A 17,312-nucleotide genomic window follows, 5' to 3' on the forward strand; every position below is an offset into this window, starting at 1 on the left:
CGTATTGCACTTCCTCGTCTGCCCGATACACAAGCAACTTTATCAACGCCATATCATTACTATAGCATGTTCTGTTCTTCAGCAACAATCACATTTATACATAATTTTGAATAGGGTGTAAGAAAACAATAACAATCCTGAAAGGTCTCCAACTTTTTAATTGGAATAATGACTTCACTCTTTATTGGTGATATTACATGATTCTTAAAAAGCCGATGATAAAATATTAGAAGTGGGATTCAATCCAGTGAATTAAAAATGTACACGATTATTCTCAAATAACATCTGGTCACTATCATTTATCTGGGTAAATTTAAGAATGAGGAACGAATGAATAAACTTTGACTGTATTTTACAGTTTATTTATGATATTGTGAAGCAAATACGCCTGATATATGAACATCTCCACCACAAACTGGTTGCATATGTTGGGGGTTATACGACTCTTAGTTTTCAGCTTTCAAGCGACTATATTGTTATCTTACCTTGTCGTTGGTTGTAAGCGGGTTGGTGTAGAAGCGTCGCTAGTCCGTGTAGAACCGCGCCCTGCTTGGCCACTTCCAACGTTACCGTAGGACCGGTCCGCACTAGATATTCTGCTGCCTGTAAACATGGGACGTGTAAAGACAGTTTAGTTAGAGGAATAGCTGAATTGAAACTAGGAAATAATAAACATCTGATATTTCTTAGTGATTCATACATTTTTTAGGTTTGAGGGTTCGTATACTTATATCGCACACTTGTATTAAATGCAAAATATTTCATTTTCAGATTGATCCCATTATCCCACTGATCCTAAACTGATTGGGGTGATGAAATATGTCTGTAAATATCACGACAGTTGGGGTGGCTTTTTCTTACACCTGAGTCAATAGCAATAGCTGGTGTCGTAGGTCCATACCTTCTCCTGCGTGATGCCGACGAGCGAGTGTCCATCGACGGACAGCAGCTGGTCTCCGGCCGCCAGGCGCCCGTCGGCTGCCGCCGCGCCGCCCGCCACCACCGACTTGATGTAGATGCCCAGCTTGCTCTGCCCCGCGCCCTGCACAAACCACATTACTGTATACCTGTATGCCACCTTCCTCACAGCGCCATTCCATGTCATATTGTAGGTTGCCAGTATTGTACCACATCTTCTATCGTGTGGGTTGTGAGGCGAATCACCAACCTCATCAAACCTGTCATTATACCACATGTAACAAGGAGATCGACCTTTCATTATTATGACATCACAAATAATTATTTCTTACAAAGGAGATCATCGGCTCTCCATACTTTCGCCGGCCCAAATTTGAAAGTGCCGGCCAGAGAATAAAAATGTGTCGAACCTTTCAAGTAGATTGCTCTGAACATTTTTTACTATGACACCAAACGTGTATGACCATTAGTTTGACTTTAATTGGATTTAAAAAATCTCGATTTTTCATACATTTTGTAAGAAAAAATATTATGTCCGTTGGGAAAAAGAGGTATACAGCTGTATTACAAAGAACCGTTAGAACATTTATTATTATGGCGCCAAACTTCTATGACCATTATTTTGACATTTATTGGACTTTCCGTTTTGGTTAATATGTTAAAATGCCGGCCATCGAAAAAAATACGTCAAATCTGTCTAATAGTTGCTTCTCAATATTTTTTAATATGACACCAAACATCTGTGACCATTATTTTGACTTTTATTGGAATTTAAGTTTTAGTTCAAATGTGAAAAGTGCCGACCAGCAAAAATACCATGTTGAGAGTATCGAGTAGATGCTTGTTAACATTTTTTTATATAGCGCCAAACGTGCATGACCATTAGTTTGCCTTTTATTGTATTTTAAAAATCTTGATTTCTTATTTATTTTGTTTAAAAATAATGTGCTTTGGGCAAAAATTGCCGTACGGCGGATTACAAAGGACTTTAAGAACATTTAATAATCTGGCGCGAAACATTTTTGACCATTATTATGACTTTTATTCGTCTCTCTTTCCGTTTTGGTTCAAGTGGGAAAATGTGAGCCAGCGAAACAAAATAAGTCAAATCTTTTGGTAAACGACTTGAAAACGTTGTTGAAAAGTTTACTATACTTATTACCAAATGTCGACTTTAGCGTTTATTGGACTTTTAAAAAAAACTTTTTTTATATACATTTTAACAATGAAAACAAGCAGAGCTTTCCCAATGACTAGTTATCAGTCAGATAAATACTTTGTGTTTTTGTTTTGTGTGTTGTTAGGTAAACTTCTATATTAATAATAAGTATCTGATTTTAGATACGACGTTGGCTGTAGTTTTTGCATTCGACTCAACGTTACGGCCTAAGTTTAGGTTGAATTATGGTATTGATTCATCTTAACCGTAGATGGTTACCACCCTCCAAAGATAAGCTTGCCATCTAGTGACGAAACTCGTATTTTGGCATGACGTCTGAAGTAGCTGTTAGGGAAGACAGGAGTCAGGCAGTTGTACTTTGCATGTATGCCGATCACAATGTCCTGGTGCTACTCGGCCGATATAGCATAGTACCTCAGTTTTCTTAAAAAAAATAAGCTTCTAAAGCGTGTATCACCATCAGGTGAGATAGTGGTCAAATAAAAACCTATTTTTGATTTATAAAAATGTGTCCAAAGACGACCACGATAGTACGCCTTTACCTTCATTATCGCCAGACAAAACTTTTTTCGCCAAAGTGTAGGTATGTATGAAAACTCCAGATTTTTGAGAAATCTAATTGAGTTCAAAATAGTGGTCATAGACGTTTAATGTCATAATAATAAACATTCTGACGATCCTTTAAATAACGCGCCTGTCATATTTTATTTTATAACAAAATAAATCAAAAATCGAGATTTTAAAAATCCAACAACAGCCAAACTAATGGTCATACACGATTATTGTCATAGTGAATAATGTTTACAGGTATCTTCTCGATAGTTTTGACATGTGTTTTTTGCTGACCGGCACTTTTCACATAGAAAATAAAACGTAAAGTCCAATAAAAGCCAAAATAATGGTCATAGACGTTTGGTGCCATAATAATAAATGGTCAAATGGATAAGTTTTAACGGAGTATACCAATATTGTTTCTTGGCCGGCACTTCACATTTTCACCAAAATGTATGAAAAATACAAGTTTTTTTTTTTTAATTCGAATAAAACCGAAAATATTGACGCTACAGCTTTGGTGCCATAGTAATAAATGCTCAGACGGATAAGTTCTAAGGATATATACCATTTTTGTTACTTGGCCGGCACTTTACATTTTCACTAAAAATGTATGAAAAATACAGTTCTTTTAATTCGAATAAAACCGAAGATATTGACCCTACAGCTTTGGTGCCATAGTAATAAATACTCAGACGGATAAGATCTAACGGAATATAGCAAAATTATTTTTTGGCCGGCACTTTGACTTCTGGGCCGAAATCCGATGATCTCCTTTCATAGACACGTTTTCGACAATATGTAAAAGTACATTTAAGTTGTCATCTACGCTCAAATCGTCAGCTTCGATATCGAACGAATCTACGTAGTATGTAAGGATGGTAGTGTGAGTATTGATATTGATTGACTATCGGAATTCGTGAATTTACATTTCTGGAGCTATGAAAATGTCGCAAAGAACGATGTGATATTTTACACCGAGGGACAAGTCATGAGAAAGATATATTAACAGAGTTAAAATTTCGAACGAAAGTGCAATTTGGTATTAGTCGCTTTATCCCTACAATGCTCACCTTAGCAGCGACAATGCTGAGTCCCATGCCGTTGGAATTCTTATTGAGTTGTATGATCTGCAATCGTGGGTCAGGCGGCCTCCGATTTTGCGTGCCGTACCCCGTCATGTATACTGTCCACACACCTGGAAAAAGACATATTACCCTACTGGTGAGTATACGCCTCTTCAACTTTGCGCTATTCTCTTCTTCGAGCCCGAGCATATTAACAATATAACTATATTCCCAATTGCGGTCAGAGGTACATTCGTCATGATGAACTAGTACCCACACCCCACCGAGCTTTCTGTTAGACCAACGTGATAGGTGGTGGCTGTATCGTCGTCTAATTATGTGATCTAATGGTGTTAGTGAAAATTGAATGTAAAATGAATAATGTATGTATGTATGTACAACGTCATCTGGCGAAATCCGATCCATTTCCATTTGAGATTCAATTTTGTTACGACAATCTCATGACGCCTTCATTGCATGTGCGCATAGTTACCGATGGCATGCGGCTGGTGCGCGAGGCGGCACAGGCCCGCGCGCTGCAGCGGCGCCACGAACTCGGCGAGGCCGGGAGGCACGCCGCGGACCACTTCGGCGCTGAACCCGTCGCCCGGGATCAGCAGGCCTGCGCCCAGCCATACTCCTTCTTCTAGGCGTATCTGTAATGTACGGTACATAATTGATTAGTTTCTTCTTGTGTGGGTTGTGAGGTAAATGACTGATCATAATGACTTTATCGGTGGGTACATAGAAATAGGCACTACGTTACCCACGCACTCTACGTAATCAGATGTCAAGCTAGATTTACCTCACCCCCTCTGGGTCTTATTTTAGTCTGAATGACCGTAGGCCGTTATGGAGTGAGGAGGAGCACACAGGGATTGTCTGTCTAGCTCGTATATACGCGGTAAAGCTGCACACGTTAAGACTGAATTTGTATGGAGTGTCCGGGCATTGAGTCTTGCCAGGCCAGTTGGTAGAACGCTTGCTTCACTTTAAGGCCGCAGGTTCGAATCCCAGCACAGACCTAAACCAATGTATGTCGGATTTGTTTTAGAATTCATGTTTGGATCATAAATGACTATCACGTACTCAGCGGTGAAGGAAAACATCGTGAGGAAATCAACATTCCCAAGAAATGCATTTTCGGAGGTATGTGACCTAACATGTATTGGGCTAGGTTTCCCTTCGCGGGTTGGAAGGTCAGACAGGCAGTTGCTTCTGTAAAAAATCGATCCTGTCAAATCTTCAAGTTAGGTAAGCGGACCCTGTGAAAAGCGGCAAAATGCTAGGGAGATGATGATGTCCGGGGAGTGATTCTGGGTAACTGTAGAATACAAATGTAGAATAACAACAAACCTCTCTCCCGTCAGCGCGGCAGAGTTCGTCAGCGAGCGCACGCGCGTGGTGCACGGCCGCGTCCACCACGTCGGGAGGCGCTAGCGGGGTGAGCAGCGCGCGGACTTGCACCGAGTTCAGCTTGAAGCACGCCGCTAGGGCCGCGCGGACCTCCTCCGCGGTCCGATACTCGCCTTGGATTAGTCGAGCTGGAATGACATGTTACATGTGAATACAAAGTTAATATTTACAGCTTACTCAACAAAAACAATCTGTATACTGTTGGACAAAGCGAAATCAATCAACTTGGAAGTACTTCATTCATTCAATATAACATAACATAAGCAGCCTATATACGTAACTGTTAGGCACAGGCCTCCCTTCAATCAACCGGAGATGTATGGAGCATACTCCACCACGCTGCTCCACTGCGGGTTGGTGAAGTTTTTTTACGGCGAATAGCCGAGACCAAAGGCTTAACATGCCCTCCGAAGCACAGACCCATCTTACGTTTTCGAACTATCAGAAGATTCAAGCCTGCATGTCCATACCAAACAAAGGACAGTCTTCCAAAGTGATTTCGATAATGTCCCCATCGGGACTTGAACCCGGACCTCCAAATCGTGAGCAGAACATAAATAAATATAATTGGTTAAGCTCAAAATACGATTAGTGCTATTCTGAAGAGCATGTACATTTACAACGTAGATAATAAACTTAACAATGTTACTTTTTAACTAACTAATTTTCAGAGTGCCTAGGCGTACGCGAGTTATTACACTAATCCACCTTAAATTACGGTCTATATTACTGTCATATTATGAACTTTTAGATTCTAGAATATTCAAAATTTGTATTAATAGTTACAAAGACTTAACTGAGAAGTAACTTATAATAATAAAAAACAGTGCAAGTTCAATTCCAAATCTGCCTTTGTTCTTGTCTTTGCTGTTGTATTTATGAGATGGCAAAGGTTAGACATGGGTTACGCAAACGCGCTTGACGCGGCTAAAAACAAGGAACTTACCCAATTAGTATGTAACGAAACTTCTACTGATCGAAGACCGTGATATATGTCGCGACTCGCGCCATGCGTTAGTCAAAGCGCAGTGACTGTTACTTACCAGCCTGATGAGTCCTGGCCAGATGGCAGTCGGCGGCGAGCTCGAGCCCCTGTCGCTCTGCCCACGCCGCTAGCATACCCAGACGTGAAGACAGCGCGGCGCCCCACCGCGCCGAGATGCACCCCGGCTCCGTCACCAACTATTCAAGAAATAATGTATTAAACAAGTGTATTTCCTATCCTATGTAAAGTGTTTGTCCGACATGGACAAACTGTTGGAACAAAAAAAAATATTACGACATTTTACAAATTTTGAGGAGCTCGGTGGCGCAGCGGTAAACGCGCTCGGTCTGCGATTGTTGAAGTTAAGAAACTTTCGCAAAGGCCGGTAATAGAGACCACAAAAAAAAAGTTTTTATCTCGACCTCCTCCGTGCTTCGGAACGCACGTTAAGCCGTTGGTCCCGGCTGCATTAGCAGTCGTTAATAACCACCAATCCGCACCGGGCCCGCGTGATGGTTTAAGGCCCGATCTTCCCTATCCATCCATAGAAAAGGCCCGTGCCCCACCAGTGGGGACGTAATGGGCTGATGATGACTTAACACAGTTTCACAACAAATGATTCTTATTCTATTACACCTTTATTGTTCTCCCGCAGCTATTCTTGTACTACCTCTGGGTTGGCTGGAAGAGATCTCTCTTCATGTCGTTCATTTCATATTTGTAATGTAAATGTAACTAGTTGTTAATATTATAAATATTCTGGACTTCTTTACACGTATATGTAACACACCCATAAGTTATACCTGTATCTATCAAGGTAGGTCATCTATAAGACAACCCACCGTCCACTACACATCGTCTAAGATGGACGATCCGCATGGTGACAGCGCACATACAATGGTCTATCGTGTTAAGGACACAATCTTTTAATCGCATTTTACGACATAGTTGGGAAGATATGCAACAGAGTGCGTTCTATGTTTTTTCGCTCTTAATTCAGTATAGAAACCATATTTCAACCCAAACCACTTAAATCAAAAACCCTAAGCCAACACAGCTTAAAAGCACATTCACCTGACTTATATAGCAATATAATTTCCTACACTACAAGTTATGAGTTCATTCACATGAAACTATAGCATGGACTTTATTCAAATGTAATTTTAAGAACGAATTGTTTTTTTTTGACGTGACTTATTGTAGATTTGCCGCAGATGGCATTAACTACTTGGCCGGAAGAGCTAATTGGCTAATGACAATAATATATGCCACGATCAAATTCAATAATTCTTATGTTCGTGTGGTAAAGTACGTAAGTTTTTATGTGAATTGGTGCTGCAAAGTTGGTTCATATATTGTTACCAAAAAATAGAAGGAAAGGAAATAACCGGTTCTACAAAACGTAACTAGAGTAAGTTCGAACATAATCGAAGTTGAATCGGTTCGACATTTCCAACTTAGGAAAACTTTGCCAATTTCCGACAACTTTTTGAAAGCACTTCGACGGTTTGAGGAACTAATCGTGTCTTAGTTTCTCGTGTTTCGCTAACTATATTTATTGTGCTTGATGTTCTTTATGGACACAAGCTCTGATAGAGTGTTTTCCGTACAACTCTCGACATATCTATATAACTTTTGTTCTTACTTATTATTATAGTCAACGTTGTAACTATTTATTTATTAAGTACTCCTACATCATAATCCGTCTATAATTGGGTAGTTTCCTAAGTCAAAGATTAATTATGACATTCTACTAAATAAATATAGATCTAAAAGTGACAAGAAAAGTCTTCTTTTTTCTCTATTTAACTTATTTTTAAATTTTAATCAAGAAAAACGCAATAGTATGGGCGTCTATTTATCACATCTTTCTATGACGTCACAGTGTGCTTTTTCATACAAATTCCATTGTAATTTCGTGTGTTGACTTTTAATAAAAAGTAACTGTTTTACTAGTTGGAAACTAGCATATCGGCAGGTATACCGGAACTTTACCTTTGTGTATTTTAATTTAGTGCTAGTGTATGTACTGCTGTTGATGCACCATAATAAATAAATAAAATTTAATTCTTTCTTTAAAAAGACATATACATGGCAACAGCGACTTACAATAACAATAAATGGTTATAGAAAGCGTTAATTTTATTAATAAATTTATAGAGCAAAAATAGTTTTTTGGTCCGATATTAGTTATCACTTCATAAAAAAGGTCGACAAGAGATCGAGAGGGCGAGGAGGGATCGAGGGGGCTAAATCGCGGAAACCCAACCTGACCATAAATATACTTTTCGTTGTATTTGCAACCCTACTTTTATTACAAATAAGAAAGTCAGTTTGTTGGTTTGGCTCTGTTAAACTTCGCCATTGTTTCTCAGGACCGCGGGAGCGAAGCCGTTGGCTATAAAAGGTGGTTCTTATTTTGAACAAGGAAAATCCAGTTAGTAAATAAATTAAATGACTTTGGACAAGTTCTAATAATGCGAGGTTGTTATTCTCTTTTTAGGCAAAGTAAAGTACCTAGTAAAGTTTTCAAGGATTACTGAAAAATTACCTATTCAACAGCGGTTTAATCTCGGCGTCGGCTTAATGAGGATACCTAGATCTAAGAATTTCGCATGCAGGAGGAGGACCTGGTGGCTCGTCCCGGTTTGATAAGAGTTGCGTGAAGATATAGATATGATAATTGGTAAATTTTGGTATAAATTAGTGTGTAATAATATTAACTGGGAGCGGAAAATAAAATCCGTGTTTCGTCCATCTTGGTAATTCTATTAGTGGCGTCAGTCATTAGCGACATCTGTTAGATTTTTTGGTTACTAAGTTACATTTCCAAATATTTTGACATTGAGATGATTATATTTTGGAAAACGAACGAACGAAGCGAACTAATTGGTTCCTAAACTATACGCTAGATGGCGCTTGTCCGTGACACTGCGAGTTCAAGTCCCGTCCGAGTCAGGATTCTTATCGATTAAATTTTCTCTTAGTGGTTTAATCTGTGTCTGTACTAAACTGCTAACCGATGTATAACATTTAAGTTCCTGATCTCAGCCGAGTAGTTCAAACTCAACTCATACATCATTCAGCAGAAACTTTTGTTCTTGAACTTAGGAAACTTTGAGGGTATCCGTAATAATATTATAAATCTTCTCTCGTGTGGGCTGAGATCAATGACCGTTCTCATGAAGGAATGACCCTGGTGTCAGGGTAGTAAATGGCTCATGTAGCGTGTACATACTTAAGTAAATAGTAGCTGTGACCGACGGAATGTTATAAATGCGAAAGTAACTCTGTCTGTTACTTTTTCATGGTGAAACAGTTGAACTGATTTAGTTGAAATAGTTGAAGTCCTGGGCAGAAGGCAAGAGGGAAACCACTGTCCTATTTTTCCCTAAAAAGTAGCATGGAGAAGAATGCTACACCGACAAGAGCGTGGCTCTTAAATTAGTGATGTGTTGAAGACCTAGGAAGGAACATACGATAGTTTTTATCTCAGAAATCACCCCCTAAGGGACTAATAACAGTACATAAACTTTAGCCCGTGGTCCCTAATGGGGTGAGCAGAGCCACAGATAATCAAAGACAACATGCAACTAGCCCCAGGCTGCATTATTATCTTTAGTAATATAATAATGTCACGTTACAATACAATCCAAAAACTCTTTATTGCACTTAAAATACATTAAAAATAAACAATTATAATCAGTTAGGTTAGGTTAGGTTATAGGTTATTATTGCTAAGGTAGCAATCTCTTCCATGCAACCTTTTAGGTATAGGAAATGAATGAATGTCATTACGTTACCTTATTAAAGCAGACAGCGTTGATATAGTGGAAGAGATGCGAGAACAGTTGTATAGTGAGGGCAGCGTTGACCCGGCATCGTCGTAGCAGAACCATCGCGGCCGCGAGCGCTTGCAGGGTGGGCGCCGTGGCTTCCGTCGCGTCCGTCACCGCAGCGTTGGTGAGCGTCGCCAGCGCACGCGATAGTTCCTCTTGGAAACATGATACTAGGTTGCTGGGGAATTAAATAAGAAATGTCAAATCAAATCCACTAAAACATATGAAAGTATGTCAAAAGAGAACGCATTAGCATAAGCTCATGACTATATCCCAATTGGGGTAGGCCAGAGATAGATCCATCGCAAGATAAACTAAGTACCCACAACACGCCGAGCTAAGAGAAACATGAACTGTTTAAAAAGATTTACAGTGAAATTATAGCAAGTCACTATGGTTCTGTGTGTCACCAGCTTGCTTCAAACGGGGAGCAACAGTTCGATCCCCAGATAACTAGCCAGATAAGTTACAGTTGGCTCGACCATTATCGACGGTGATACGACTCACCAACTATCACATTGGTCTAAAAGAAAACAAAAGTTATTTCATCAAGCTCTGGATGTACCTCTGACTACCCCAATCCGGTATAAAGTCGTGAGCTTATGTTATTGAAATAGGATAGTTTTCAACTAGTCAAATTTGTTACTTTTTACTAAACGTCAAAACACTAAATTACTATGGAATTTGTATGAAAAAGCACGACGACATAAAAAAACGTGACAAAATGTTGCACCTATTATTACATTTCTCTTTATTAAAATTCATAAGTAAGTTAAATAGAAAAAAAGAAAACATGTTTTGTCAACTTTAGATCTGTCTTTATTTAGTAATCATAATTTCATGTTTATGTGTACAGTGGTGGTAATTCTGGATGGATAAGAAAAGGACGGGTATAACTTAAAATCAAATTAAGAGGGGTCTGCAGGAATCGGGACCAATATAAACATTATGTGTATTACCTGAAAGCATTCTGCACAGTAGTGGGGAGTAGATCCTGAGCTTGCGTGGAGAAAGAGGAGATATGTCTGTCACATTTGAGGAAATGGAGCAGTTCGCTCGCGTTCGCCATCCAGAACGCCTGCGCCGCAGAGTCCGTGCATCGTTCCTGTTCCAACACAAACAAATATATACACACACATACATAAACACACACATCATACATATGATCCTTAAATAGGCCGGACACAGCCACTAGTAATTAGGGGGGTTAAAAAGGCCACATCGAAGCAATTCATCTAAAATTGCGATATTGCTATTTGACATTTGTGTGCATTGCACACTTTTGTATGCGCAAATGTCAAATTGCAGTAGTGCTTTCTTAGATGAATTGCTTCGATGTGGCATTTTTAACCCTCCAGAAGATGCTTTAAAGCCACTTTTAATTCGAAGTCCTAAGGTGAATATGATTGAAACGTATGGTAATTTAGTAAGTAGGCCCATCGTCCCGATAATGGGCCGTCGTGTAAAGGTGAATATAGGTAACCCTTTTGTCGGTTGTCACGACATGCCCGAGAACACAAACAGATGCATGAGTTTTTTTTATTCACTGACTGACGAGCAAAGAATGGCCCACGTGACAGTTTAAATGAAGTCAAATACCTAATTACAGACGCTAATTTCTGTTGAAAATCCATCAGTAAAATTGCGGTAAAAGCAAGTAAGTGTGACAATGAAAACGTAGCATAATGGCGCATGTTATTTAAATAATATTACTTCGTTCGGGGTGTTTCCTCGCTCATTACCTCTTTCTTGGTATACAGCGGGGTAACGCCGCTAGTATTTTGAGGATATATGAAAGGAGGGGGGGAGAGAGTTTTATAATTTGCGATGTAAATAATTTGTACAGTATTTGTGCTCGGTTAATGGTAATAGGGCCCCAGTTACACGGGACTTAAACATGGCTGAAGAGGAGTGGGTGTATATTAGTAATATATACTTAGTTATATGAATTATACATTAGCTTGCGTACGTTAAAATAGCTATAGGCAAAATAATTTGTACGAACACATGGTCGCAATAAAACATTTCTATTTCTATTTCTATTTCTATTTCTAATTGATTGAACGCTTACCTGTACTGTGGCGTGTATGAGGGTAGCGACGTGGTGCAGGAAGGCGGTGAGCTTGTGTGCTCGCTCGGTCGGGGTTAATTCGGGCCGGTAGTGTGTCGACGCGCGGTACCTGGGTAGTATAATATACAAGCATTAATGACTAGTTTTATACCGATTATGGCGAGATGTACCGATGTTGGCGATAGTGCTGCTGATTTTGAAGATAGAGGTGTCGATTTTGGCAGACAAACTTTATTTTACGGCTAGTGTAATAGGCACCTTTGCGCCCAGATTAGTCAGGGGTGGGCTTTTTGACGAGTGCAGTAAATAGCACAGTGTCGTGTTAATTTATTGTGAGTTATAAAACAAGCTTTATCTCTTTCTTGCACTTAACGTAAGAGAAAAACTGCCCAATATTTAAAGTTGTCATTAAAGCACTTAAAAGTCCCTGACAAGTAGGCAGTCCGTTCTTAACAAGTAAGTACCATTATATCCGTCCCAGGAACTGAGCTTATCTCGCCTCTGGGAATTCAAACACACTTACCTTGGTATACACAATAATAATAATAATAATATACTTTATATAATAATAAAATAATATTTATTTTTATATACTATCAAATTCATAGCGCACCGATAAAGCGTAAACGCGGGCGCGTATTTTCTCGCGTCCAGGAATACTTCCAGATTTGTATCTACCTTAAATCTATTTCTTATAATCTACATATATTGTATATTACGTACCTGGCACACAGATAATGTATAGGTGGGCGCGTGTGGCGACTCACACAGTCGCGACATGATGGCGGCAAGGAACTGTGTTTACTTCGATTCAAATAATTCTCTCCGGGAACTCAAATACTTATAACTTAGTGCCTTTGAATCTGCTTCATTCGATTTGCCCTGGTACACAAAATATTTAATATTTTATGACGTACCTGGCGCACAGATAGAGCGTATACACGGGCGCAAGTTTGAAGGCGGGCGCGTGGGGGTCGAGTCTCGAGATGACCGCGGCAAGGAACTGCGCTTGCCCCGCCTCTGGGAACTCGAGTACTGCGGGCAAGATGGCCTCCTGCCCCGGCCGCGCTGCTGGCACTGTCGCGCTCATTCTGGTATTGTTCAAAAAATATATGTTAAAAAATAAAATAACATACTCCTTTATCCCTGAGAGGGTTGGTAGAGGTGTATATTATACACACCCATGCCTCGCCAGCTATGTTTAAGTCCGATGTAGGATGTAGGCTGTTAAATAATGTTAAAAAATATCAACGAATATCAGTAGTAGCTGCGGGTTGTCGTAAATCCGTAACACATTTCGAAGTAATTAACACACATAATAACGGGTTCTTACCGCTTTTAAAGTAGGGATATGAGACTCCCGATATTTCGACACTGTTGCAAGTGCCATGATCACGGGATGACTGATGAGAAGCTTAAAACCTAATGTGGTGACAAAACGTGAGGACACAGTGAGTGCGGTTTGTCGTAGTGAGTTTGGTGCGAGTTCAGATGGTTCCGAACATTCCGATATCAAATACATAAACAAGCGGCAAAGACAGAGGGTAGACAGATATGTCTGCCCGTAGAAAATTATGGATCTACCTACTCCACTACTCCACTCCAATCTCATCAGTCATCCCGTGATCATGGCACTTGCAACAGTGTCGAAATATCGGGAGTCTGATATGCCTACTTTAAACGCGGTAAGAACCCGTTATTATGTGTTTTAATTATGATAATAACCGCGTAAACTTAAAACAACATTTCGAAGTAACACAGAATCCCAAAAAAGTTTTCGAAATTCTTCGAAAAGTTTATTAGTATTTTTTGAGTTTGAGTTCAAATATCTTTGAAGATAAGTATAGTAAGTACACGGTTAGAGAAGAGTTTGATTACATTAATTCTCGCATATAATTTTAATGTTCGCTCAGTCAAAAACATTCCGACATCTCATACCTACTGAGATCGTTCAAGCGTGAACATTGTAATGGACTTCAAAAAGATAAATTCCAATTACCATTGGAACTTTCTTGGTATGAGAATAAAAACTAGACGCTCAAATGTAGGCGGCAGCACTGTTGAGTGTTCGTAAATTTTGACAGTTCTCCATACAGTCCAGCTATAAACTGTGGAGCAACGTGGAGTGTATCCCGTCTGAAGGATGAGTTGTGAAAAGAAAAGCAGCCACAGATGGAAAAAGGCAGTTGATTGAAAATAAATTTGTCTAGTTTTCTTGTTTCCGTTTATTAGGGAATAAATATAACACTATGATTTTGAAGTTCAAAGCAAAGGGTTTTAGTGTAAAAATATAACCAAAAGAATATGTTTGTTTGCTCAAATAGGATGGGGAACTATCAACATTTAAAAGCATTCAACAGTAGCGACACCTGATGAGAGAAATAGGCAGTTTTTATCCTCATTTTGTATCAAGAGTGTCTACAACTTGTATTCTCATTACTTGTAGATCTGGCCACATTACATACGGATGATACGAACATAATTATATGTATGAATGTATGTTTCTGTGGAGCCAAAATGCCACTTAAAGTGTCGCGTTTTACTACAGAATTTATTATGTTAAAGCTCTTAATAAAGGTCATTGTTTAATGGGGTCATTGCACAGGAACCTTTGCGATATTATGGAACATTCATCAATTTAAACTATTTAAACACGTTAAAATAAATAGCAATATGTTTAAAGATGAATGATACGGTACAATGAACAAATAATGTATTTTGTATTGAATTATTTTTGAGAGCAACTAAGAGTAAACCCATGCTCTTAGACTTGCCCAAAGGCATTGACGAGGCCTATGATGGAGTGAGCTCGCCCAGAATGTGCTTGTTCACTCTAGCCTTGAAAGCACCCACCCGTATTCGGAAATACAGAAGACGGCAGAGAATTCCACTCCCTAGCAGTGCGCATAATGAAGGACGATGCGAAGCGCTTTATGCGAGTAGTTGGGATATCCACCAACTAGGGATGGAACCCGGCCGTTCGTCTGGAAGTGCGAAGATAAAAGGGGGATGGTGGAATGAGCTAGTGTAGATCGCGGGCACACTCCCCGAAGTGCAGTCTGTAAAATACCGACATACTGGCTAAGCCCCTATGTTTTCATAACTGATTATGTCCCGGATCACACTCCAGGCACATCATACAAAAATTTCGTTCTTACCGTGTGCCGCCTAACTCACAAGTGCGAGCGAGACAAACACTCCGCGTGCACTCCCTTACTCATTAACGGCTTAAGGCAATTAGACTAAAGTGAGTCCCAGCAGGGGGTTGAGGCAAATCTAGCTCGGCACCAATACGAATTGGTGCAGAGCGGGGAGTGTCCGTTCTATACGTAGTATTATTCTTTATTCTATGACCGGGTTTCAAAAATTTATAAGTATAGACAAACTTACAGAGATGTGTAGGTATAGATATTTACCTATCTTGTTGTAGTAAGTAACAAGTTAGTTATAATTGCACCATGTTGATTGTAAAAAATACATTAAAGTAATATTTTGTGGGTATTTTCAAGCCAATTACAATTATCCCTGATGACATATACTTTCGAAGTTGTTAACGGAATGACCGTCGAAAGTTAACTTTAAAATGGTCAATCAAACTGTCCGCGCACCAAAGGTCAAAGGTTCCTGCGACCTAGTTTTGGTGCCATAAAATTGTTTATTAAAAATGTGGCACGTATAGTACCGTCGGGAGAGTGTAATTAAAGTCGGTGTAATTCAATACGCCCGTCTAATTGCTGGCGGTTTACCTCCGCCCTTTAGCGAATAACCTTCACCAGCCCTAAGAAATAGAAATATATATAAAAATATGAACATATTTACAAATACCTGTTATCATGACCAGAGCCACCGCTCTTCGCGCTGCAAATACTCTTAGTCTCAACGTTTCCATCCAGGTCGAATGTCGTCTCGTAGTTGTCTTTGTACTGCGAGTTGGCAGTCCTGTTTGCGCTCTGATCGTGGTCGTTGTACACCGAGCCAGAGTGCTCGTCCCTTATGTCTCTCATGTAGTCGTCTTTTGAATCGTTAAGATGTTGGGACATCATGAGCGATTCGTTGTCTAGTTTGAGAGTGTTGTTGTTGTACGGTGGTATGGTGTCGTTGCCGTCTCTGTAGCCGTATGTGTCGTGCGAGACGGGGCTCATGGTCCGCGGGTATTCCTCCGTGTTGTTCGCGTTCGTGTCTAGAGCGTCAGGCTGGTGCGAAGACATCGACGTCGGCGACATCGCGCCGCTGTTCTCACCGGGCGACGTCGGCGATCTAACGTAGTAAGGGTAACGGACACAAGCGGATGTTCGTGAGCCAGTGACAGAAACATGCAACGAAAGAAAACAACTATGATAGATGGTAAACATAAAACATTGAGTGATTAGAAAAGCGAACGGGGCTGATAGTGTCGGCAAGTAGAACTAAAAAAATATTGCAGATGTATGATAATTTGAGATAAAAACAGAAGATTGGTAACGTTCCAGTTTCGGGTCGGTTACGCAACAAGAGGCTTCTAAGCTTCTATAACATCTATGCTACACAACTAGTGACGACATGTATAAGCGAACTGTTTGTGACGTCACGCACCTGTCGTATATGGAGCCGGAGCCGAAGTGCTGCGACTGCGCGAGGTTGCGGTTCAGCATGTTCTCTTGCGCAGGGTCCACGAAGCGGAACGTAGATACTCGCCCGAATTTCAGTAGACAACCGTGCTGCGGATAAAAAATACTTTTAAATAACAAAGACAACGATAACGATATTTGGTAGATAATAGTCAAACTCTAAATATTTTTTATCGTTTACTATAAAAAATTACGCCAACGAAGTTCTGACGATGATACTGCAAAACCATCAAGAAATTATTACACATTTAATATTTATGTCTGTCCCATATTTTACTTAAGTACTTATAGGAATTTAAGAGCCACTGTTCTGCACGATGAAGTTGAACAAAAAGCTGTTTTCTTAATATACTATTAAATGTCGTAATAAAACATTATAAACTCAACGATCGTTATCCAAATCATGTATTCTTCAGCTCTTAAATCAAAGGTCACGTGAGTAATCGTAAATATAAATCGAATAACATTTAGAAAATAAAACGAAGTCATAACCTGCAAACAAAAGTCGCCAGGTAGGCGATCAAGAGCATTTGAGTATTGTCAAGAGCGCTCGGCCTATCGATGTCCAATACAAAATATTGGAGAAAATTGTTTTGAAGTCCGGACCATTCACGTTCCGATTTGAATCGGACAATAAAACTGGGCCGGCTATAAACTACGTGACGCGTTTCAGGGGA

At 39.8% G+C, this 17,312-nt stretch overlaps 1 protein-coding gene across 1 annotated transcript in view; it reads right to left on the reverse strand.

Annotated features, from left to right (window-relative positions):
* Positions 1 to 17,312, reverse strand: part of LOC126366669 (afadin) — a 97,513-nt gene that overhangs the window by 15,534 nt on the left and 64,667 nt on the right. Inside the window, exons 12-23 of the mRNA XM_050009875.1 lie at positions 16,601 to 16,725; positions 15,854 to 16,285; positions 12,946 to 13,119; positions 12,029 to 12,137; positions 10,917 to 11,062; positions 9,922 to 10,135; positions 6,177 to 6,315; positions 5,074 to 5,261; positions 4,211 to 4,373; positions 3,724 to 3,848; positions 902 to 1,042; positions 486 to 603 (exon numbers count right to left, since the gene is read on the reverse strand). Coding sequence (XP_049865832.1) covers positions 486 to 603; positions 902 to 1,042; positions 3,724 to 3,848; positions 4,211 to 4,373; positions 5,074 to 5,261; positions 6,177 to 6,315; positions 9,922 to 10,135; positions 10,917 to 11,062; positions 12,029 to 12,137; positions 12,946 to 13,119; positions 15,854 to 16,285; positions 16,601 to 16,725 — 2,074 coding nt within the window. The remainder of the gene's footprint in view (positions 1 to 485; positions 604 to 901; positions 1,043 to 3,723; positions 3,849 to 4,210; positions 4,374 to 5,073; positions 5,262 to 6,176; positions 6,316 to 9,921; positions 10,136 to 10,916; positions 11,063 to 12,028; positions 12,138 to 12,945; positions 13,120 to 15,853; positions 16,286 to 16,600; positions 16,726 to 17,312) is intronic.

Source organism: Pectinophora gossypiella, chromosome 5 (genome assembly GCF_024362695.1).
Source record: "Pectinophora gossypiella chromosome 5, ilPecGoss1.1, whole genome shotgun sequence".
Taxonomy (NCBI): Eukaryota; Metazoa; Arthropoda; class Insecta; order Lepidoptera; family Gelechiidae; genus Pectinophora; species Pectinophora gossypiella.